Below are 24,021 nucleotides of genomic sequence, written 5' to 3' on the forward strand. Positions count from 1 at the left end.
TACTTCTTATCTCATAAAATGCAATATTTGTAAAATAAGGTACCAATGACTTCTGCAAAGTATGACAAAGTAATTGTGTGCATGCATAAAGAAGAGAACAAATATTTCACATGCCTAAATTTAATGGTTTCTTTTACTTTATAAAGTATCATATGAAAAAATAACAAAAATTTTCATTCTCTTTCCTAAATGAGAATTCCTGTTTAATTCTCATTCTCACTGCATTATTATAGACAACCAAAAGTGCTGAGTGTTAAAAGGTCAGTCTGTTACCCAACATCTTATGTGGACACATAGCCATGGAATAGTGTAGAACAGTTTGGTTGGAAGGGACCTACAAAGATCATCTAATCTAACTGCTTGACCACTTGTACGGGGCATCAACAACCTCTCTAGGAAGCCTGCCCAAGTGTTTGACCACCCTCAGGGTAAGAAATCTTTCCTAACATCCTGTCTGAACATCCCCTGGCACAGCTTTGCACTGTTGCCTTGTGTTCTATCATTGGTTACCAGGGAGAAGGGATTAAATAGAACATAGACCTATGAAACTTTGTTTAACTAGGATTTTCTAAAAAGGGGGCTAAAATAAACTTTAAATGAAGATTAATGATGGCAGCAAGCTGCAGAAATAGTACTTAATACAAGATAAAATATAATTGATACGTTGCTCTCTCCTCCTTTTGCTGTAACACTATTTAAATTAGGTTTTTCAACTTTAAACATAACTATGGTTCTGAACACAATCCCTTTTCTATAATATCATCATATGTTTCTATGGCAAAAGCTCCACATGCTTCTGAAAAAAAATATATATATGACCACGTTATTACTGGATGTTTTTTCCCTCCATGACAAAATAGCATTGATTTCATGGGAATATTTCTTTACTCTCAAGTACTTGGTGTTGCACAATGCAACAAGTGCCTTCAGCAGTCCTACTCCTCTCTGTACTGCATAACGGGGACCTACCCAAAAGCCAGGATTCAGCATGGGACAGAACTACAGGATGTCTTGTGGTACCTTGTTGAGTATTGGACCAAAAGTGATCTTTTACAGAATCACAGAATCTCAGAATTGTAGGAGTTGGAAGGGACCTCGAAAGATCATCGGGTCCAACCCCCCTGCCAAAGTAGGTTCCTTAGAGCAGGCTGCCCAGGTAGGTGTCCAGACGGGCCTTGAATATCTCCAGAGAAGGAGATATTCTGCCTAGGCTAGAACTGTAAAATTTCAAGGAAAGTGAATGGCTCACTCCTGGCTTGGGATTTCTTAATTAGGGGACAGCTGCTACAAATTGTCATTCACAAAATAACTTGTCCAGTAAAGGTGGGACTAAGTGAGCACTAACCCCTCAGGAAGGCAGCTGTGACTTCAACTTTATCTGCAAAGGAACTTCCAGGTCAAGCAAAAGAATTAGGTTTTGACTGCATCCAGCACCACACCTGCCATCAGATAAGGCAATGATTGTAAATCAAGGCAAATAGTTTCAGGCTCAGCATTCAGGGTCTTGAAAGTACAAAGATCACAATGAGCAGAATTTCAGTAAAGTGCCAATATTGCCTTCTGCTGTTGATCCTTTCACAAGAAGACCTCTCAAGTTTCTGCTGCTTGCAAAACAGTACATCACAGGGTCTTGTGGCATGATGGGACCATAAGCTATCTATCGCTGGCTAGAGGATATGCTACCAAGATAAGCTCACTGCCAAAGCTCCTCTTGTGTTGCATGACCACATAAGACACCACTGGTTAATAAATTTAAAGATCTGCCATCTTGCCCATTTGGCAGATGTAGAGACACCATGGTGCTGTGAATGCACAGCCTTGGCTGTGAAGGAAAAATAAGGCAGACAGCAGTTCTGTGCAGACACAAATTTAACATTTAACATGGGTTGGGTCTCTGGGAATAAGACACTGGAGACTGGGTGTGCAGTCTGGCAGTGCTGCCTGCAGCAAACACCACATGTCTGGCCAGAGTCTGCACAGTACATGGTACCAGGTTCACCTGGGGTGTGTTCTCAGAGCATGGACCTGCCTTCCTGGTCTTAATATGTGCTGCAGGGTTACCAGCTGGCATTTCCAAGGTCACAAGTAGCTCACAACCTGAGCTCACTACAGCCGTGAAAATCCCTCTCTGTACTCAGCTCATGAGACACGCTGGGACAATGGAGTATATATTCGATACATAGCTCATTTCTGTGATTATTTTGCTATAGCAGATACTGATCATTACTTGACAAGCATTCACAAAACTAGTTCCAAACATGATCCTGAGAATTGTTTACACAAAAATACAACTCCAGTTGTTCTTTTCTTATGCTTCTGCTCTACAGACTACACCTAGAAATCAGGGCACTAGGTTGTAGCTGATATAGCCTGGAAGTACAAAATTGAATCATATTTTACGCAGTGTTATAAGAATATATATGGAAATTTTAATTGTCCTGTGGCTGTCCGCACATGTCTGCATCTATAAAACGTAATGGTGCATCTTCAGAATCACAAAGGCCAGCTATAAACACCAGCAGTAAAGCAATGGTGCCTATCTTCTGTTGTTGCTTTTGAAAATTTTCCCCAAAGTGAACTTTAAAAAAACAAACAAAGCCTTTCAATCTGCCTACCCACATGTCCATAAGAGAAAGGGAAAAGATTAAAACAAGTTCACGCATAGAGTCTTGGGTGTTATAGTTGGCTAGATCTGATTGCAGTTACATTTCTCAAGTGCTTTAAAAAGCAACAACCCATTAAGCATTTATTTTGGTTGCTGAGAATCACTGTACACTATGCATTACTTTAATATTTACTTCCTTTTCTCTACTTACCATGTTGAACTTAAATCATTGCTTCATGTATGCCTTTCATAAGTACATTACTGTGTTTCACTTCACCCACCAAGTAACCCTGTGGTTAGAGACCACAAGCCTTTGGTTTTCTGCAATCCATCTAATGAAAACCAGTTTTGATGTAATTTGAAAATGTGGAAGAGATCCAAGAATCAGCATCATATTTGTGTCCTGTGCATAAGATGTCTGATAAAGACTACTTTTTTTTGAGCCTAGTATTGAAATGTCTCATGGAGATAGAATTTTTAATGCACTGTTTTAAAAACATCATTGAACTATTTGAAAAATCCTGTCAGATAAGGTTCCTCTGTATGAGCTAAACATCTCAGCAGTTATAAGTCCACCTGCACCGTGCAGAGATCATGTACAAAACCAATTCAAACAGTTGAAATACCTCTGATATAATCCTGAAAGCATTTAAAACATTATGTGGTTGTCAGAACACTGATCAAAATTTAGAGATGATGAACTGAATCACAAGACCTGAGAACTTTTTAATAATAACAGTTGCTGGTATTTTTAAATCAGTTTCTCTGATTCATCAATTTTCATGGACTATATTGAGACACTATATTGCTCTTTCTGTGCAAATATGATGTCAGTATGGCTCTCTCCTAAAGTCCATTGCAATGGAAAAAAAGAATCCCATTAGCTCCAATGGTCTGAGGAAAATTTGCCCAAAACCACACTGGAATTCTGCAAGTGCTCATTTTCCATGCGTATAGCCTTACCTCTGAAACCAGAAGTAGGAGATTTAATTCTCATTGGTAGAGGCAAGAGTCTGCTGCTCTTACTTTCTACTGGAATGTTCTTTCTTTAAAAAATGCACCAGTCTTAATGACAAATACTGTAAGATTTGCTGGTAAAAATATCTGCAAGGTCTCCCCGAAATAAAATAATTCTGATCCACAGTTATAATATGTATCTCAATGGATACTCTCTGAATACACAAAAATATTGTCAGAGCTTTTATTCTTGGCTGTGTGTATTTACCTTCCAGGTGACTCTAATGCTTTGTGAAGATACAGGCTCAAGCTGAACATCCTGAGGTGGACCATCGGGAGCTGGAAAGAAAGAAAAGAGATACACCAAATCTGTCCTCACAGAACTCAGAATTCTGCACTTCATATGCTATGCTACCATATTAACATACCAGCATCACAAAGACTTGGACAGTGACACTATCATACGACAAACTGAAGACACTACTTTGATCAAAGAAAACCAGAGCCTAGCATCTTACTTATTTAGGTATCATCTCTGATCAACAGTGAAATACAACAAACACCAAAATGTAGCAACCTGCAAATGAAATAAGAGTGAATTATAATGACTTTTCTCTCTTAGTGATATGCTCACAATGGTGTTTCTGTTTTGTAAATAGGGAAGATGTATTTTCATGAGTCAGAGCCCTGGAAGTGATAGCAAAGTAGCAGAACCCATTTAAAGGTGGGAAAGACTGGACCTCCTCAGCCAGCCTTCATCATGCTGAACTTTTCAGAGGGTCCCCCTTTGTTTGCTGGAGACTGAGCACATACAACCAGATATCAAATGTTTTATACATGAAAACCTTCACACTTTATAATCCTTCTCTGCCACCCTCCCCTTGACCAATGTAGGTATCCCAGCCTGGGAATCAGACAAAAAAAAAACTATCAGGTGGAAGAAGCGTGCTACAGCCCATGTTAAGGAGGAGTTTCACCTACTATTGATATGCTGCCAAGGGTGTGCATGATGACTCAAATACAAATGAGAAAAGAAGGCCCTGAGTCTAGAGGCACCTGCTTGTCAGCTGGACAGCTACAAAGCAGATCAAGAATCGACTGGGACTGAACGGAGAGGTATGAAGTAAATTGCTTGCTCAGCGAGGTAAATCATTGCAAAAGGAAGATCTGAAGAAAGAAATGAAGTAATCTCAAGCTGTTCCATGAGAGTTCCCTAGATGCAGAATGTGGCCTCAGTATAAAGTTAAATTAAGCTTAATAGCATGACAAGGGAAGTAAAGCAATAAAAAGGGTGAGATGGGGCTGTTAGAGGTGGAGCAGCAGTAAATGACAGCTGTAGTGAAAGGAACCAGAACATTTAACTGATGAAAGCAGGAAGGCCCAGAATACAGCCTATAATATGTTTAAGTTATTAAATATGCCCTATTCTTTGCTGTTCTTGACTGTTCTTCATAGGGAAAAATTTCAAAGGTTGAATGAACTTTATTTCCATTCTCCTTGTGTTCATGTACAGGAAGGAGAGAAGAAAAAGTCCACTGCAAAAATGAGGTCTCTATGATTTTTTTTGAATCCTGTCCTTGATTCTGTCCCCCCTGCTTACTAACATGAATGCCATTTCTCTGGGAAGATTATAATGTAGTGGAATCCGAGCAAAGTATTTGATCCTAAAAATGGAATTTAAAATGTGCTCCTTAAAGTCTTGCCTTTTCCTTGAAAGACCCCAAAAGTTTTAACAGACCTGGATAGTTAATTGTTCCCAGCATCCATGGTGAAATGTTAATGTTGTTAAATAAAAGGTCATGTATTTTACGCCTTTAATGACAGAGATTTTGTGACAAAGGAATAACCCAGAAATCTCAGCTTTCTCTATTGATTTCAGTATTAAACAACTGCTATAAAGTCCCTTTTTTTTTTTTTTTTTTTTTTTCCCTGACAAGCATTAGTGAAAGAGTGTGCTTGCAGTGCATTTTCCAACACAGGACCAAATTGGGGTTGTACAGAGAGAAAGGTATGGTCTGTAAGCTTTGAAATCATGGCTAGCTGCATGAAAGTATGAAACTAAGTGCTTGACTGTCCATGTGCCACAGAGACCTTTTATAACTTTCTTTCTAATAGCTAGTGCTGGGTCACTTAGTTTACAGTAATATGTGATATTTAATCCACACCCTTGCCAATGGCCTGGCTTGAGTTCTTCAGTTTTTATATTGCCTTTCTTGTACCTTTATTTTGCTCCCTTCTTATTAGCTTCTCCCTTATTCCCTTCACCCAGGCTGTTTTACATTTGCTATTGTAAAAACAGAGGACTGAAGTAAACAGGGATCAAAAAATGATAGTCCTGTGCATTGCACACTGCCTGAAATCAAAATCCAGGCGGCAAACATCACATCCTTTGCCTAGGCCTGACCTCCCCTCTTCCAATCGTTCCCTAAGTAGATCAGTGACTTCTGAATACAGTTCTACACCGCTGGTCTCTCCAAATAGATGGTGTTTTTAAAGACAGCAACAAAAGGATCAATCATTTTGAAACTTGTTTACAAAGAACTAAATAAAATGTTATAATAAGGTTCCATTCTATTCATGGGGAAGCTTTTAAAAATTATTTTATTTTATTTATTGATTTATTTTATGTCAGCTGCTGATCCTGACAACTTAATTATCAGTCAGAGAAAAAACTCAGCAAGTAAGAAATATTCTAAGCATGAGCGAACAACTGAGAATGAGAGAGTAGATCCAAGAACCAACACTCTACTTGGATGTTTATGGACAAGGAAAGATGGGCATTTTGGAGATACAGATGATGCCAGATGGAAGAATGGATAATCTGTTTTCTACAGGGATTTCACGTTTTCATTGAATAAAATAAGAGAAAAACATGACCAAATGAGAAATATTTTGCAAACTATTCACCATGAATAAAGCTGTTTGCTGAAAGCTCATAAAAATGTGAATGTTCTTCACAACTTTCCTTCCACTAGGATGAGAAACAACACCTGGTGAAGAAAGAAATGCATCTCATGTTGTCTCCTGTTTACTCAGCTTTGCACTGTGAGCCCTTGCATCCTATTCTTATTCAAAAAGTCCCTTGGAAACAAAAACATGTTCTCCTCACAAGGGGTATATTTTCACTGTGGTAGTTTCACCCACGGTGAAAATGAGTGGGAATTATAGAATTGTACTCATATGAACTGAACTGAAAATCCATCACCAAGTGTTTAAAGTCTAGACCAACATGAATTTTGAAAAAGAAATAGGGTTTTCACTGCCAGGACAGTCACCCAGATATCTGCATTATGGTTTTCCTTTCAAAATCCCCAAAGAGGAAAGCATTTCTGACTTCAGATAAAATAGCAGAAAAACTAAAATTAGCAAGATAAAAAGGTGTTTTCAAAAGCATATTATCAACTTCCTGTCTGATCAAGTTTTTTCAGGGTAACTTTACCCAGTTTCAGTGGGCTAAGGGTGTTGAACCTACTTTGCTACTTTTAAAAGTGCACCTTTGCATGTTAAGTATAATTTCAATATGTATCTGGCAGAAGTATTTACAGCCATTCAACTTTTTCATTCCTAACTACTTCAAGAGAGCTGTAGCACTTTTCTCCCATGTCTTCACCAGTGTCACATGTAACATGCAGGGCTTGTGATGTGAGAGCATGCATGAGGCATAGCCCTGAGAAATAAACGTAAGACAGCACTGGAAGACAGCAATTAGAGCACACAAAAGAGAGGCTCCAGACATTAAAGTGAAAATGCAGGCACAGCTCTCTTGCTACAGAAACCGGTAATAATATAGAAGAATACATGGAAACAAAGGACAGGAGAATGACCCTAATTAATGACAGCCAACTGACTTATACAGTAATTAGAAAACTAGATGGTGAGTGGGCTGGAGGATGGAATAGACAAAGGAATTTTGCATTCCTGAAGATTAAATGTTCTCAAATGAGGATAACTTAAAATAGTTACCTATACTAATACCTTAGCATCTGAAGAAAGCCACAAGATCCACAGGGGCTGAACCATACATAGAAATATAATGTTGGTTGTGATGCCTAACTGCAGATACATGTGTGCATTTTCCAGTAACCAAAGTTGAAAATTTGGAGCATAATATCTTCTTTGACCACTAGATGCCACTGAACTGCTTTAATTACAGGCCTGCATGATGAAGTTACAAAAGTCACAGTGTTTCATGGGGAAAAAATCAGTATTTCTTTTGATGTAGCTGCAGCAAGAGGCAGAATTTCAAGTAAAGACTCCTCACGTCAGAGAACAATAATTCCCAGCACGATTTAGATGCTATGGAACCAGAGTGTACCTGCTTCATCAGTTGTGATGGTGAGCTCATTGCTGGCCTCACTCTTGCCGATGCGGTTCTTGGCATACATGCGAATGTTGTAAGTTGAGGAAGGGTGGAGGTCAATGATAGTGGCTTGGTTTAGCTGAGGGGAAACATCTTTGGTTCTCTGAACAGAATCCCAAGAGTCTATTTAATAAGAGATTAAAACAAAACAGACATATAAAATATGATGTTAATGTTACCAACACAAGTCTGCATTTAAACCATCTAGTGCAGCAGGATTCTGCCCTTGTAGAATTAAGCCAGACAATACCTGGGGCTATATACAAAAAACAAGCGATCACATTCCTTCATGGCTCTCCCAACTGCTCCAAGTGTAGCGCTGTAAAGAATAAGATCTCAGCCCAGGGGACATCAACAAGTCTGAGAGAATAGGTGATCCTCTGCCTTTTTGAGGGTTAGTGAGAGCAGCAAAGATTCTCCAGCTTTGTTTCTGTGTGTACACACTGTTTATTTATTTATTTATTTATTTATTAGTACTGTTACAGTGGAACAACTGTGAAAAAGACGGGAGCTGCTGCCCCAGAGGAGTCTGATTCAGCGTGGAAGTTGGTTATGCTCACAAAAGGTGGGGAAAGGGAATTCATAAATAGAAATGAAGAGTTCTTGGATTAGCAGAGATCAAGCAGAAAGTTTTGTTCCAAACTCCAGGAACTCAGACCACAGTTAGCACAAGCTTGGAGTACCTTACTGGCTTAGACATGGGACTCAGCACCCTCCAGTTATTGCCCTAACTCATGTTAGGATACAAGACTACAAGACTTAGCTGTTCGCATACATCTGTAAAAAAAATAAAAAATAAAAAATAAAAGAGCACATTGTTATTAATCACAGTTACTATTCCTCTGTTATGTTTTTAATAAATTCTCCACACATATAATAGAAAAAAAAAGATTGAAATTGGCTAAATACAGCAACCCCTCAATTTCATCTATGCAGTTAGTTAGTTAGTTTCTGCAAACAGAATTGCAGAATCCATCTGTTTAAAGCATCTTGATATCTCTTTTGAGCTGCCATCCACCCTTTTTTTCTTACAGCAGCCAATGTTTCTCTTTCAACCTCTGCAGCATCCTAAGGGGGATGTCGCTGTGAGCTCCACAGTAGTGTTTTACAGTATGGGTCACTGTAGGCAGAATCACAGAAAGCTCAGCAGATGAGAAAGACTAGTTTAAAAATAGAAAGTTTACTCAGATACAGAATATTTGCACACACTGTAAATTCTTTATGTGTAGCTTGCTAGAAAGTACACAAGTTGTCACAATGACATCTGCAGCTTCACTGGTTACAAAGCCTTTTTTGCTTGTCTATGTGGCTTAATTTACCCAGAAAACACTTAGGAATTAGCCATTTATGTGCTAACCAAATGCACTTGGATTTATTTTTCCTTGGTAACTGAGATTGCCAAAACTTCCTCTGGAGGATACCTTCAGAAGCTCTAAAAGAGTTAGCCACAGGCAGTACCAACTGCTTTCAGTTGGTTTTCTTAAACTCTACAAAATTTCTTAAACATGCTAATAGACAAGTGTTGTCAGCGTCCTACATTATGGTTCATAATACCTGATACTCTGCTTTAAAATATGTCACTTACCAAGTGCCATAGTAACCATTTGCTCACATATGAAGCTCTTCAAAGCCAAATGCTTCACAGAATAGTATGAAACCCTCACAATGTACCAAAACGAGAAGATTTCAGACACTGTGGGTTAAGAATTACCCAGAAATGAGAGGCTCACTACAGATATGAACTTTACATCTCTGTATAAGCTAGAAAACACGAGAACTTGTAGGGGGGTGACGAGGTTGATCTAGGGTGTAGTGAAGCCCACTTGCTCTCCTCAGCTGTGAAGAGAGTCCTTGACCTGGCTGGTGTATGTCATGGTAACAAGGGGTCTGCATTAGAGGCCATGAAAAGATCTGGGGACCTTTGAATCCGATGCGCAAAACTGCAATACCAGGATCTGTACTAAACTGCAGCAGTGGTAATAACCTTGGTTATTTCTGTATCCCTGGGAAATGTTGACCAGCAGTTACATTCTGTTGTGTCAGACATTCTGCAAGCGAAGAAGGAGGCTCTGTTTAAGTGTACCATGCCAACAGGAAAAGAATTGAAAAGAAAAGACATTTGGTTTGGAGAATGTGTTAAATTTCCCTTGATGTGGATGATATTTTCTTTTAATATTGCCCATATATTATTAAATTGCTTAAGTTTTCAAGCAGTTGTTTGAAATACTGACCTCTGAGTGGTAAAACTCTGTAGTATATATTAACTGCAGAAATCAAATAAATGGATTTGAAAATTCCTGTGATTCTTCGTAGATTAAATAATGGCATACCATGGAGAAAGAGAGATGAAAACTCAGTCTTCTGTACTTATAAATGTAGGCTTCCAATGTTTATTTATAACTAAGGTTTGAACTTCAGGACTATATTTTGATATGTGTATCCCCTTTTTGAAGAGGAAAGCAAATGAACAAAAGCAATCACCCCAACTGAGTAAGTGCAGAAAAAAATTAATCAATTTGTCTCCAAAATTGCTTTCACTTGAAAAAGTTTAAAAAGTGTTAATCAGAAAAAAATTAAGTGTTAATTCATTTTGTTTCTGACAAATCCTAAAAATATTTTCTTGCTTACAGATGTTAAGTATTTGTTCAATGAGGTATTAGGACTGACTGTTGGCTCCTTTTATTGCCATTCCAGAGTGGTTTAAAATCTACCCACCTAGAAGACAGAAAAAGCACAGAAAACAAGTAGCAATAGGCTAACAACAACAAAAAGTTAAAGTTAAGCATGGAAATTTTAATGTGATTTTTATTCCACTCATGAAATGTGACATCCAGGCACTTCTCAGTGTTATATAAAATGCACATTGACACAATGATTTATGAAACATTTATGATTTTATGAAAACCAACAGCTTCTCACTCATTCCTAAAATAAAGGCTGAAGCTTTGGGATTGCTCTACAGAAGACAATTAGGCCTATGTGCTCTTCAGTTCTAATTTCAGTGAAATGACTGCCGCTTCCCACGCCCGGGTGAGGAACTATCTGCCTTTGCCTGCGGTGCCATCTAGTGACACGGTCCAACACCGCAGCCAGCTGAGGCTGCCTGCTCAACACCCTGCTTCCCTGGCAGGTTTTGGGGAAAACAGCCTCAGTTCTGCAAAAGCATCTGCATCCTGAAGAAGCAGGGGTTTACCTAAGGATGCAGAAAACACCCACATACCTGTTTCTACTTTCAAAACATTTTGTACACCTCAGATAGAAAGGCCTGATGGCTACACATCAGTGGTTTCAATGAGGGACCAGGTCTGAGTGCCACAGGTACATTTCTATACAGACAGACATTGTATCTAAATACTGAAATGGCCTGAAATGCTGAGTTCACACTATTCATACTGCTCTTGCACTGCAACTAGACCACAAAACAAACAAACAAACAAGGAAACAAAAAAACATATGCAATATGCAGCTTCACACTCTTAGAGGGTACCCAATGTGTCTTTTTTGTCTGATGGCATGGCAAGGGTAGTCGGGATACATGAGGGCAGTACCATATAGCAGAGTTCATGCATGATAAGTGGTCATCTGAACAGTCTCTGAAACTGAGAGGTTTTGCAATTTTCCTTGAGAAGTCTACGTTATGCATCCCACTGCAGACCCATTTTTGAGTCCCCAGGGTAAGTAAAATAGATGGAAAATTTAGCATTAGACTCAGCTTTGAAATCTGCTTTTAGTTTTAGTATATCACCTTACGTATGCAAACCACCTGCTGGAGTCAACTAATTATAGCAGAATTAAACCTTTTGATGAAGGGAGAAACAGTAAAAGAAAAATACCTGGACATCTTGGTTGTGAAGAAAGACTGGGAAAAAGAAACACCATGCAACTAAGCGAGAAATGTTTTCCAGCATTTACAGAGCTTAAGACACAGCTGTCGTCACAGCCAGGCAGAAGCCATCTCCAAGAACATTGTTCTGGAGAGCTTTCTTGGCTGTCTGAGCAAGGAACACCATAGGTTGCAGAATAAAAGTTTCACCATCCTCCTAGTGACTTTGTAGTCATTGAGGCATATCTGTAAGCCACCCTTGCCTTTGTGGCAGGAACATTGTCCCTTGGTTTTCTCAAAGAGAGAAAAGTAGTCCTAGCTGCTCAGTGCAGAGGACTATGCTGCACCATCCATTCATCCTGCAGTTTCTCATAGAGCCAGTGCCTCCCAGCCTTGCTCATCATGTCTCAAGTTATAACACCAAGAATCTGACTTGTTGAGAATAATGGTCATGGACAAACAGCAAAGTGAATGAAAAAGGTTAAAAAAATTACCATAGGCCACAACAGAGTAATGCTCTTTAAATTGGATTTTGAAATTGTTCATCTTCATTGTTCATCTTCTTGATGATATAATTATGAAAAAAAATGTGTGCAACAGTTCAGAAAAACTGATCCTAGTTTCTCCAAACATTTATCCCCAGATTAAAAACAAACAAACAAACAAGCAAACACTTCTGTTGTTTGTAGTGAGAGAATCTGCTCTTTTCAGGATATGACCTCAAGTATTTGCCTTGATACACAGATAAATATTTTCTCCTACACTGGTTCTGCCACCCCCTATTTTTTTCTTTCTTTCAAATTTTTAAACCTCTATTACTATGTTTTGTCCTGATATTTTCATCCAATCTGATGAGGCTTCCTTTGCTGTCTTGCTATTGATTTGTCATGTCATATTACGGAGACATAATTTTGCAATGCAAGTTCACAGTGATCACCTCTTAATTTTTGCCTGCATTCAGTCTTGTCACTTGATGACATTGAACTAAATCTAACAAAGATATTTTAGAGCTCTGAAGTCAGAAGGGACTTTGTCCAGTCCTCCAAAAGGAAAGCAGCTAAATCTTCCTAGCTATGGGTTATGCTGAGTTATATTGTTCCTTCAAAAATACAAGTGATGTTTTAGGGTCAAAAAGGAGCCTATCAGGCCAGAATGACTTTCAAAAACTGTTCTGGAACAAGTGGATGGCTGAAAAGAAAGAAAAAGAAACAAAGAGTAAAAATCCAGGAACTTTTAGGTATATATGTCCCTTGAAGGCATCCTTGCCTAGTCTGTATCTCCAAACCTGTGATTCCTGACCACAGCCTCAGTGGGGAGTTTCTACATGAAGCCTCTCAGTTGCCATGTTCACCTGTGCTTTAACAATTTCATTTACAAAGCCATGAGAAAATGGTGACTGATAATTTAACACTCTTGAAAATATTTTGTCCAGTAATACAAGTATCACAATACTTCTGCCTAACAAAGTAAAGCGCAAAGGAAAAACACAATATATGAGAAATGAAGGATAGTAAAGATGGGTAGAAGAATATTTTTAGTTGGTGAATTTTAGAGTTTTATGAACAAGTACATTTTTACACCTCAGAACTAAAAGGAGAAGACTATAAAAATACTATAGTTGCTTTCATAAACTGAGTATAAACAATCTCACACAAAACATTCCTACGTCACCTTACAAATAGTGCAATAAACTCCAACATAAGGCAGTATAATACAATTTCTCAGTGTCTTTTTAATCATACTTAAAATATGAAAATGTTGTTCTATTTCAATTTTCTTTCTATTCCCTTCTCAAAACATGACTCAAGGACAGTGCCTATCAATGTTCTTAATTTAAAGCATGATCTTACATCACAAACGTAGTTCCAACACAGCTTGAATGATGTTAGATTTCAAAAGACAGTGAACACTTTTGGGGGCTTAAGAAAAAACTATTTTTAAAATACCTACCAGAACAGGAATATTTTCCTGAATTAGGAGGTTGTATTTATTTTTTCACATTCATCTCACTCATCTTATTAAATGTTCATTGATATGACTCTATGGTGACCTAGCAGAAAGGTCTCTGCTTGCATTAGCCTGCCAATGTGTGCTGCTGGTCTTATCCTTCAAAGTATTTCCAGTACATTACTGAAACCTCAGCATAGTGCTTCACAAACCTACCACACAGCTTTCTTCACCCATAAATTATAATAACTACACAATTTCACTGCTAAATTTCCAGGTAAGGTGCCATCAAAAAAAATCAGCACTACAGGAGAAGCTAATTGTAAAGGCAGGTATTTTTCTATAGGGAAAAACAGAAAATGAAATGAAAAAAAAATCCAAATGGAAAAAAGATTGGGGACTGTATCAGGGACCAAAAATCAGCTAGAAAAAACACCATTACCAACTACTACTTACACAGAATTTTTCCCCCTTATTTGTATGTAGCTTTCTCAGGTAAATGGAAAATGCAGCAATTCTTAAACATAATGTCCTTACCTCAGAAAAAGACAACAAATGAAGATAAATCATACTGTGAAAGATTAAATAAATCTTGGTAAAATTTTCCATCAGGAACTTTCAATTTTTGAATTATCTTTTACAATACAAATTCAATGATGAATGGCTTGAAGAAAGTTAAGTGACAGGGATTTCTTCAAGGGAAGATTATTTCTTACCTGACTTATTCTTGCATTCAATATCATAGCCAGTGATAGGGCTGTTTCCATCAAATCCCATGGTCCATCTGAGGGCAATACTGCGCGCTCTCACCTCTCTGATTTCTATCTCAGGAGGGTCAGGGGGCTCTGAGTAAACACAATGCTCAGTTTTAGTCAGAAGAAAGCCCACACCCATAACAAGATAACACTAATGAGCGTGGCACTCACATGGCTTACTGGTGGTAAACTTTCATGTCATTTTCTCCAGTCACTCATTAGTACCCTGAGCCAGTTAATCACCCACAGAAGAATACTCAACAGAGGAAGCAAAAGTCACTTTTCAGCTAAGAGTCACAGATATAACACTGAATACTAACTTCTGTTTAACCATCTAATATGCTACATACAGTTACACTTCCTTAAAAGCACTCCAGATTGGACTATTAATTCTGGGAAAGATGTTTGCCTTGAACATGACATTTCAATTATACTTCTACAGTTTTTACATTGAAGGTGATGGTAGAAATATGAATGCTAAACTTGAAAGTGCCACATTTCGTGAGGAAAGGGAGTAAGAATCTGAGTATGTTTAAAAGCCTTAACTACACTAAAGCCTCTTTCTACCTCTACAGAATTAAGAAAGTAAATGAATAGCATTTGTATTCAAACTAATGTCTTTTTAAATTGTAAAGGCAGTTTAATTGAGCTCTGTTGTTGCTGTGAACTTTTTCCCAAGCTCCATCTGAATTTCTTGACAGGCCGCTTTAGGAGTTGGACTTCACGACCCTTGTAAGTCCCTTCCAGCTTGGGGTATTCTATGATTCTGTGATTCTATGATTAGGCATTCAGTGAAATCTGCAGGTACGTGAACTAAAGAATGGGGAAAAAGAAATCTGCAAGTCCTGGAAATTTGCTGTGTGCATACTCAAAGGCATATAGGCACAGGAACAAGCATCACAGAAAAATGAGGAGTGGCCAGTGGCCAAGTCATGCCTCTGCTCTGCATCTCCAACACTGTCACCTCAAGCATTCCAGAATTTGCTGCTGTCTGCCTGAGTGAGACCCTGTGGGAGGGGAACCCCAGCCTCAGGCAATGTAGATTCCTAGAGCTTTCATTGTAGAAACTGATTACAATTTATTTTGACTGATTAAACTTGAAATATTTTGTTTGTAGACACACATTGGGTTTAACATTTTTTTTAGAAATAAAATCAGATTGTTTTTGCTTTATTTGTGTTTTAAGCACATTCATTCTTTAAAAACAAATGCAACCCTCTCTCCCTTCTCCCTAATATAAACCCCTTATATCCACTGTTCCTACTGAAGATATTAGTTTTAAGTATTTTTAGTAGATTGTCAGCTAGTGTATTTAAGAAAAAAAAACTCTCCTTATTAATTTGTACAGATCTAGAAAGACTCTGGAGCTTATCCTTTGTTTTGATTTAATTTGCAAGGCTGGAAAATGAGAGACTGAGCATCTTAATGCAGCTCCTCATTTCTTTGACAATGAGGAATACATTTAATTAGGAACCAGAGCCTCCCTCCCCCAACAGATTTCTGAGCATGGCATACACTTACTGTACTACAATAGCTGTGTTTTTTTCCTTATGTTGTCCTCTTCCTACCTTGCACAGTGAGCTGAATTATTCCGCGATCCTCCCCATAAGAATTGATGGCATGGCAGGAAAAGAAGCCAGAATCTTCACGTACAGTTGGCAAAATCTATAGGTGGTTTGAAAAGAAGTGATTGATTGAACAGCACGCAGAGAAAATAAACCAACAGCTTTTCTGTATGGTGCAAGAAAAATTGTACAAACTGTTTTACTTGACAGTAGTAAACAGATATTGCATGTTATACGCATACATACATATGCACAGTAAAGCATCCAAAATACTGAAACTTATCAAAACTAGCAACACCTGGATTGAGGAAGCAGGCTATCAGCTCTACATGTGTAGTCAGGAGTTGGAGAACCACCTATTCCTGTAGTTTCCCATTAGGAGCCTTGTTCCCAGTTGCTCATAAGTTTGCCAAGTATTTAACAGTTGGCTAAAATTTGCCATACAAAATGGTGCCTTCTGCTGCCTCCAAAATTTTCCAGATAGTTCTGAAAATAACTCAAGTCACTGAAGTCTGTGTGGAGGAAATAAAGGTTCAAATACTGCTGGTGAACCGTGTAGTATTCTGCATGATGCCTCATAATAAAATTTGGGTGGGCTTTCCTTTCAATTTTCTATCTTATAACATAGACAATTATATATTTTCTTTACATACATGATCATAATGATATTTTTCTACAGGACCACTGCTTCATTCAAAGTACGAGAGGGAGAGGATTTTATAAATGAGCACATATTCCAAATGACATTGTCTTCTCATTGTTCAGTGTGCTCTTCACACTTTATTTACTGCACACAGTTCAAACTGTGCCCTGAAGACAGACGTATTCATTCTCTCATAGCATTTTCTGTGACATTCACCTATGCAATTCCCATTGCAGAAACATGAGTGAATTTATTTTCATAAACCCTGACATCATGAAGAGCATTACCACCATTTTGTATGGGGAATTAAGGAACCAGACATATGATAATGTTTGTGGCTGCTTGACAAGTTGCCACATATTAGCTCATCCATGGTAACTCCATGTGCTCTTTACTCCTTGGTGAACCCAAGGTAATATGAGTGCAACTCTTATTCACCACTGGTTAAGATAAATGGATTTATTTCCCACTCACTACAAGGATATTGGAGAGTTACCATCTGAGATGTGGTAACTTGCCAATCTGTGTTAAGTTGCAGATGTGGCTGAGCTTTAAGATAGAAGAACAAAAGTTTTCAGAGCCCAATTTGATACATCTAGGGCCTTCTTTTCCCCCCTCGGAGTCCTTAGCAATAAATAGTATTTCATGTGTTCATAACAGCTTCCTTTGAGTTAAGCTGCAGCTATGAGGGCTTAGTACTTCTGCAAATCAGACCCCAAGGGCTCAAGGCAAGTACCTAGAAAACAAAGAACACACAATTATTGGCCACCTGTGAAAAGTTTGGTTTCAATGATCAGCCTTCCATCACACAGTGTCTTTCATTACTTAACCCTAATTCAACTCCAGAGAAAATCCAAGTCATGCCTGACTGAGACAGGGGTCCTGCAGAAAAAATAAAAGCTGAGTATACAACTAAGGATCACATCATCATGCACACACACAAAAGCACTCAATTAAAGGCTTCAAAGACAACCTTAATCCCAGCGTTTTCTAGTTTGAGGGCATTTTGTCTCTCAGAAGTCAAAAGTTTTGTATGTAACATAGATATGGATGTAGAATGCCACTACTGTATACAACAGCTTCAGAAGGGAATTCTCCAAGCAGGTCTCCAGCCTTCAAAAAATAAACAGTGTTGTGCATCCAGGCACTGTCTTTTTAAAGCCAATAAGATGAATGAGGGCAGAAAGGTCTAAATGTCTATTCTGTACTTGAATATTATTCAAAACACAAATGTACTAATATATACAAATTCACACATCCTTCCTCAATGATGAAGTTCCCTCAATGAAAGCAAAACCAAACTTTCGCTGGATATCATCCAACAAAATTTTTGGCTAGTGAAGAAAGAGATATACCTTAAGAGTTACAACAGAATATAGGTAGAATCAGCGGAGAGCTGGAGAATTATTTCCCTGAGCCCAATAAATATATTTTTAGGAATGACTGAAAAATGGAAAATGAATATTTTTGAATTAAAATATATATTTAAAAATATTTTAGATTTCTTAAAGTACATGTAAAAATATAAAGGTATGGACTGGAAACTTGCTTGTGTTGGAAAAGTTCAAACTTGTGTGGAAAAAGTTGTATACTGAGGCTAATATCATAACCCTATCCATTATAGGTGACACCACAACAGCATGAATCTCATTTGCTTCCATGACCTTGGGATGGCCTTAAGTTCCCAAAACAACAGTGCTACTCATGTAGCCTCTCAATCTAACCCATGTCAGCTACTTAGAAGTTAGTGGAGCCCCACATAGTGATTTATCAGCCAAGATGGCACTGTTGCCGCAACACCAGGGAGCTGCCTGTCAGAGAAGGACAAGTGAAGATGAAGATTATGCCCTGTTGCTATGTGGCTTGGTGACTTCTGCTACTGTATATAAGTGCCAAATACTACTGGCAGCAGTAGCTATACTACTTATCTACATGTGCTTTTTCCTTCTATTTCATTTTGAATCTGATGACTAACCTTACTTTGTAACATTGTCCATGTATGGTTCACAAGCCCCACAGAGTAAAAGGAAGGGAGAAAAAATATTTTTAAATGACTGTATTTTTATATCAGAATAGCTTAATGACTTTGGTGAAGTTAAACCTGACACCCATCACATCTAATGGTCTGATATTCACTCAACTTTTATCAGCAGTGTACTGAAAATTGAGCCATGTTGCCCCAGGAAGGACAGGACAAGGCATGAGCCATGTTGCTCCTGAGACAGAAAGGATGGAGGGGCTGTGAGTCAGCCTTGCTCTCTTGTTGCCTCTGTAGCATAAGGTTATGGAGATGGTGACTGATTTTTCTGGGAGATTGGACATCGACATTTCCTCTACTTCCTCTTGGTGGCAACAGTAGTCAGCCTAGCTCTCCAGGTCTGTGCCACAGATGGAGCAAGTCGTGGGGCTTTGGCCTTCTAGGAAGAAATAGCTGTGCATCCCTATCAAAATCAAAATCAAACCAAGCAACAATCTCATACATGTAAATGAGTCATGGGTCACTTCATTTTCTTACCTGCAGAGTAGAGATCACTTCATCTCCAACTTCCTTGGTGGAAACAAGATAACGGGACATTTCAGGGTTAATGATTCGGTCCTCTTTCTCCCAGCGGACTATGATGGGTTTCTCTCCATGTGCCGTGCAGCTCATCTCCTTCTTTTGACCTTGTGTTGCGAGGGTGGTGTTTGGATAGGAAGTTATCATAGCTGGAACTAAAAACAGACAGAGCAACAAAGACGGTTCTTCAGTGAGGTGACTACTCTGACCGCAAAGGTTGACCGTCCAGTCTGTGTCTCATTCAGTTTGTCCATATTTGAACAGATGGCCTAAAATGCATGAAAGAATTTTACTTTCAATTTTATGTGAGAAAATCTTAAAAGAGAAGATGAGCCTCAAAGGGAACTTAACAGAGAAGAGCAAAGACTGGACAGTGTGTCTATAGAGACAGAAGATGCACATCCAAATGAAACTTGGCTCCATTTATTTTTCTGCCCATAGGAAAATTTGTACCATAACTACAATATGCACAGCACATAAAAAAGTGCTGTAAGTAACAAACACTCAGAAATTGGACCAATAAAGAACTGATAGAAATTTCTCATACCTTCTGGTGAACATTTTGCTGTAAGTTTATCACAAATATGCACGAAGTTAACAGAAAGTACATTTACCTGTTTTATTTACTGACAGATATATGCTCTATCCTTGTACATGACAGTAATGGCCTATCAAAATGAGAGCTCCATTAAGCCAGAAGATGTACAAAATGAAAAGAGCAGCTCTGCACCAAAGGGCTTACAGTACATGTATTTGCTGAAGACATAGTTAAACTGTACTCAACTGCAGGTATAATTAAATATATAAATAAACCTATCTTGAAAATAAACCTATCTTGATTTGCGTTTAATATATTTGAAAGTTATTTGCAGAATTTGCAGAACAGTTGGGACACAATCATCAACTTCATTAATTATTCAGGACTCTAAAATTTCTTAAAGTTGAAAAAATACTTTCTCATAAGAATTGACATAAAATCTAAGTATTTTTTACATTTTGGAAGGATAATTCATTTTCTGAAACAGGATGGTCGCTTTTATGTCCTCACTAGTCAGTCTTTTTCTTACCATATGATTTGTCCACTGATGAATAGCATCTGGGCATTTGTGAGTACAAGAAATAAAAGTCTGTAAGTCTGTCTTATAGTTATGACAACTTACCTGCTTGGGAGAAGCTGGAAAGCCCTGGATAGCACACAGAACTGCTCTCCCCTGAAAGTATCAGTCCACTCCTTTCAACTTACATAAAGTGACAATAAAGAATCCCTTCACTAAGCTCTTATACTCCAGGGCTGACTCCTGCAGTAGTCCTGTTCTCATTTTTATGCATGAACACCTGCCCCTTCTTATCAGTACAATTTACTTATTCCATCTTAACTTCCCTGGGTGTCCTGGTTTCAGGTAGGACAGAGTTAATTTTCCTCCTAGTAGCTGGCAGGGTGCTATGTTTGGGATTAGAATGAGAAGAGCGCTGATAACATGCTGATGTTTTAATTGTTGTAGAGCAGTGCTTACACCAAGCCAAGGACTTTTCAGCTTCTCGCTCTGTCCTGCTAGCGAGCAGGCTAGGGATGCAGCAGGAGCTGGGAGGGGACAGACCCAGGACAGCTGACCCAAACTGGCCAAAGGGGTATTCCATACCATCTGACGTCATGCTGAACAATATATAGGGGTGGCTAGCCAGGTGGGGGGGCGGCTGCTCGGGGATAGGCTGGGCATCGGTCAACGGGTGGTGAGCAATTGCATTGTGCATCACTTATTTCGTACACATTATTACTATTAATACTATTATTATTATTATTATTGTTATTCTTTTCCCTGTCTTAATAAACTGTCTTTATCTCAACTCACAGACTTCACTTTCCCGTTTCTCTCCCCCATCCCGGAGAGGGAGGGGGGAGGGTGAGCGAACGGCTGTGTGGTGTTTGGCTGCCAGCCGGGCTAAACCACAACACTGGGTCTCAGTTTTAAGAAGATGACATTGGTGCTGAACTTGGTTTGAGGCATTCCTAATTCTTTCTCCTGTATAGATTATATCTATTACTATCAGACAGAAAAAAAAATTACATAAATTTAAAAAATTCTTATTGAAATGAATTACTATAATTGCTGTTTTGAAATGCTAATGTTTGGTGGCATGACCTTTTCACATGTCAGAGCTATTGATGCTTGGGTATGACAATATGTCAGGATGCAGCCCTTTCTGTACAAAGGACTCCTGAACCATAATAAACCAATTTGAAAATTATCAAGGCCATGGAGTGTGGGTGAGAATTACGAATGGGATCTAATTACAGGAAGAATCCTTAGAAAGGTCTTGTGTGAGACATAAGGCTCTTTAAGCAGTGATATACATTAGTGACAATGTATGTCATTTGACTATTTTGTTATTAGATTCCAATTATTTTTGTCAAAGAGAAGCACTCAAAGAGAAGAAATGATGAATAATCAAAATTGAAAATTAGGACGCGACTGATATCATCTTCTAGAGAACAGAAAAATCTTCAGTTTTACTTAGAGTCTTTCCAGGCACTGATACCCACAAGGAGGTTCTTTTCAAAAGGTCATTTTTTCAGGCCATCAAAGTTTTGTGTCTGAACAAAGAAACTACGAGGCCTACAGAGTTGTAGGCTTGTGGGCCCCGTATGCACAAGTATGTGCACTTGAACATATCTGCCCTTTTCCACAATACTTGAAATAGACCAATACATCCCTTTATGCAGTAAGAGAACCAATTCAGATGAGTGGCAGGTTATTAAAGAGTTCACATTGCCATCATTAGTTTGTGTCACCCCCTTGCTTTCTTCCATAATTTTCCAAGACTCCAACACATCCCTTCCTTCTTCATTTGAAGAATTTCTGCATCTTCCTCATTTCCCCTCAGTGAAACACACTCCACTCCCTTTCACCTCTTTCTGTCTTCTTACTGCAACCTCCTCACGTTCTCACATGCTCCCTAACCCCTACAGCAACATTTTCTTTCTCCAGTCTCATTTTACTTCCCTAATGAAATCCTTCCAACCTCCCAAATGCCCTAATTATTTTCTCTACAACTGCAATCTTCTTTCCCATCAGTAGCTCCTACTTATCTCCTATTCCAAATATCTTGTTGTTCTCCCGTGATAGAGGGAGCATGTGTTTGGCCCACCCTGGAGCTGAGGGGTGGCATGTGCCGGACACAAGGTACATGAGCACTCAGGGTGTCCATGCATCCGGGCAAGAGGGCTCAGCGTTTGGAGCAGGTGAGCCTTGCACTGGCAGATCTACCTTCTTCCTGCTTCTCAGGCACTATGCCCCCACAGAAAATGAGAAGATTGGATCTGAATTTTAATCCCATGGACCTCCATGAGTCTGTCTCACAGACTACTGGTCCACATTCAGCTCTCCTGAACAAGCGTTTATCAAAAGTCCCCTGATGTCCCACAGTACCAAAGCAAACACCGTGACCATCTTGCTTCCTTTATTAAAAACAGAGGCTGTCTTACGAAGCTTATTTTTTTTTCCAACAAACTTTCTTAATAAGAATGGCAGAAAAACATGTAAAAAAAGATAACTTTATTCTTCAGATACAGCTTTAACCATACTTATCTTTTCCTTCCTCTCACATAATCTTCCACACTGATTCTTTATTGCCATAGCAATGCCTCACAGCTAAATATTTCTCCTTCCTCCAAAGCTGATTTTTTACTTTTCACATTTATCTCCAATGATCCTAACCATAAGCTCTTCTTTTTATCTTCCTCGCTGTCAAAAGATTTCTGGTAACAAAGCCATGTTCCCAAAGATATTTTAGGCAATGTATATCTTCATCCTCAAACTATCTTTAATCAGATTATTGATGCAAATAACTGAGTTGAATATGCTGCTTCTTTTCTGAAAAAAATATTCTAAAAAAAATGTAAAAAACCAAACTGAGTATATATTTTATATGTAAATGTGATATTGTCCTAGGATGCCTTAGTTAAGCATTGGAATGGGTTGCCCAGGGAGATAGTGGAGTCACCGTCCCTGGGGGTGTTTAAGTAAAGGTTGGACGTGGTTAGAGACATGGTTTAGTGGGTGACATTGGTGGTAGGGGGATGGTTGGGCCAGATGATCTTGGAGGTCTTTTCCAACCTTAATGATTCTGTGATTCTATGATGCTATGCATCTAAGCAGATGCATTTGGAATTATATAGAGATGATTCAGATGCCATAATGTGTGCAGATCTTTTTGAAAGTAAGATTACTGGGCATGTGTAAGGAATGCATAGTGTCATATTCCAGGATTTTGGAGTAAGTTTCCCTGTGGGACAAATTAATCCAAGTCTATTTCCTCTGGGGTTCTCCCCATCATTCTCTGAAGCATGCCATGTGGCTCTGGACAATGTTAAAGCTGGTCTATTGGACCAAATAGAAGTTATAGTTTATAGATTATGGTGATTTCAATTTCAATGCCAGTGGCATTAATCTAGGAGATTTCTCTGTTTAATGTTGGGCTTCCATTTCAAAAGCTGATTTGTTTACTCCTTTTTCCAGGTCAATTCATTATCTTACCCTTCTTCACGCCAATCCTATAGGGAATAACCTCATTACTTTATACTATTAACAACTTCATCATTAAAAATTGAAATGCATACATCAGCAGTAGAAATTACTCTTAATAATCATGGAACTGGTCAAGATGAAATAAGAAATTTTTGTTCAATTCTTTAAAAAAATCAAATTTGGACCTTTCCTGAGATTCAGTAAAAATTATTTAATTTGACTTTCTATTCTCTGCTACTGCTTAATGTTCCATCAGGAACTGAATGCAAATAAAAATGAAAAC

General features: G+C 38.5%; 1 protein-coding gene across 1 annotated transcript in view; it reads right to left on the reverse strand.

Moving 5' to 3' along the window:
* Positions 1–24,021, reverse strand: part of DSCAM (DS cell adhesion molecule) — a 401,851-nt gene that overhangs the window by 95,851 nt on the left and 281,979 nt on the right. The window contains 5 exon segments of the mRNA XM_035546056.1: positions 3,831–3,901; positions 7,878–8,045; positions 14,409–14,537; positions 16,016–16,112; positions 19,171–19,367. Coding sequence (XP_035401949.1) covers positions 3,831–3,901; positions 7,878–8,045; positions 14,409–14,537; positions 16,016–16,112; positions 19,171–19,367 — 662 coding nt within the window.

This window comes from Cygnus atratus, chromosome 1 (assembly GCF_013377495.2).
Source record: "Cygnus atratus isolate AKBS03 ecotype Queensland, Australia chromosome 1, CAtr_DNAZoo_HiC_assembly, whole genome shotgun sequence".
In the NCBI taxonomy this organism is placed as follows: Eukaryota; Metazoa; Chordata; class Aves; order Anseriformes; family Anatidae; genus Cygnus; species Cygnus atratus.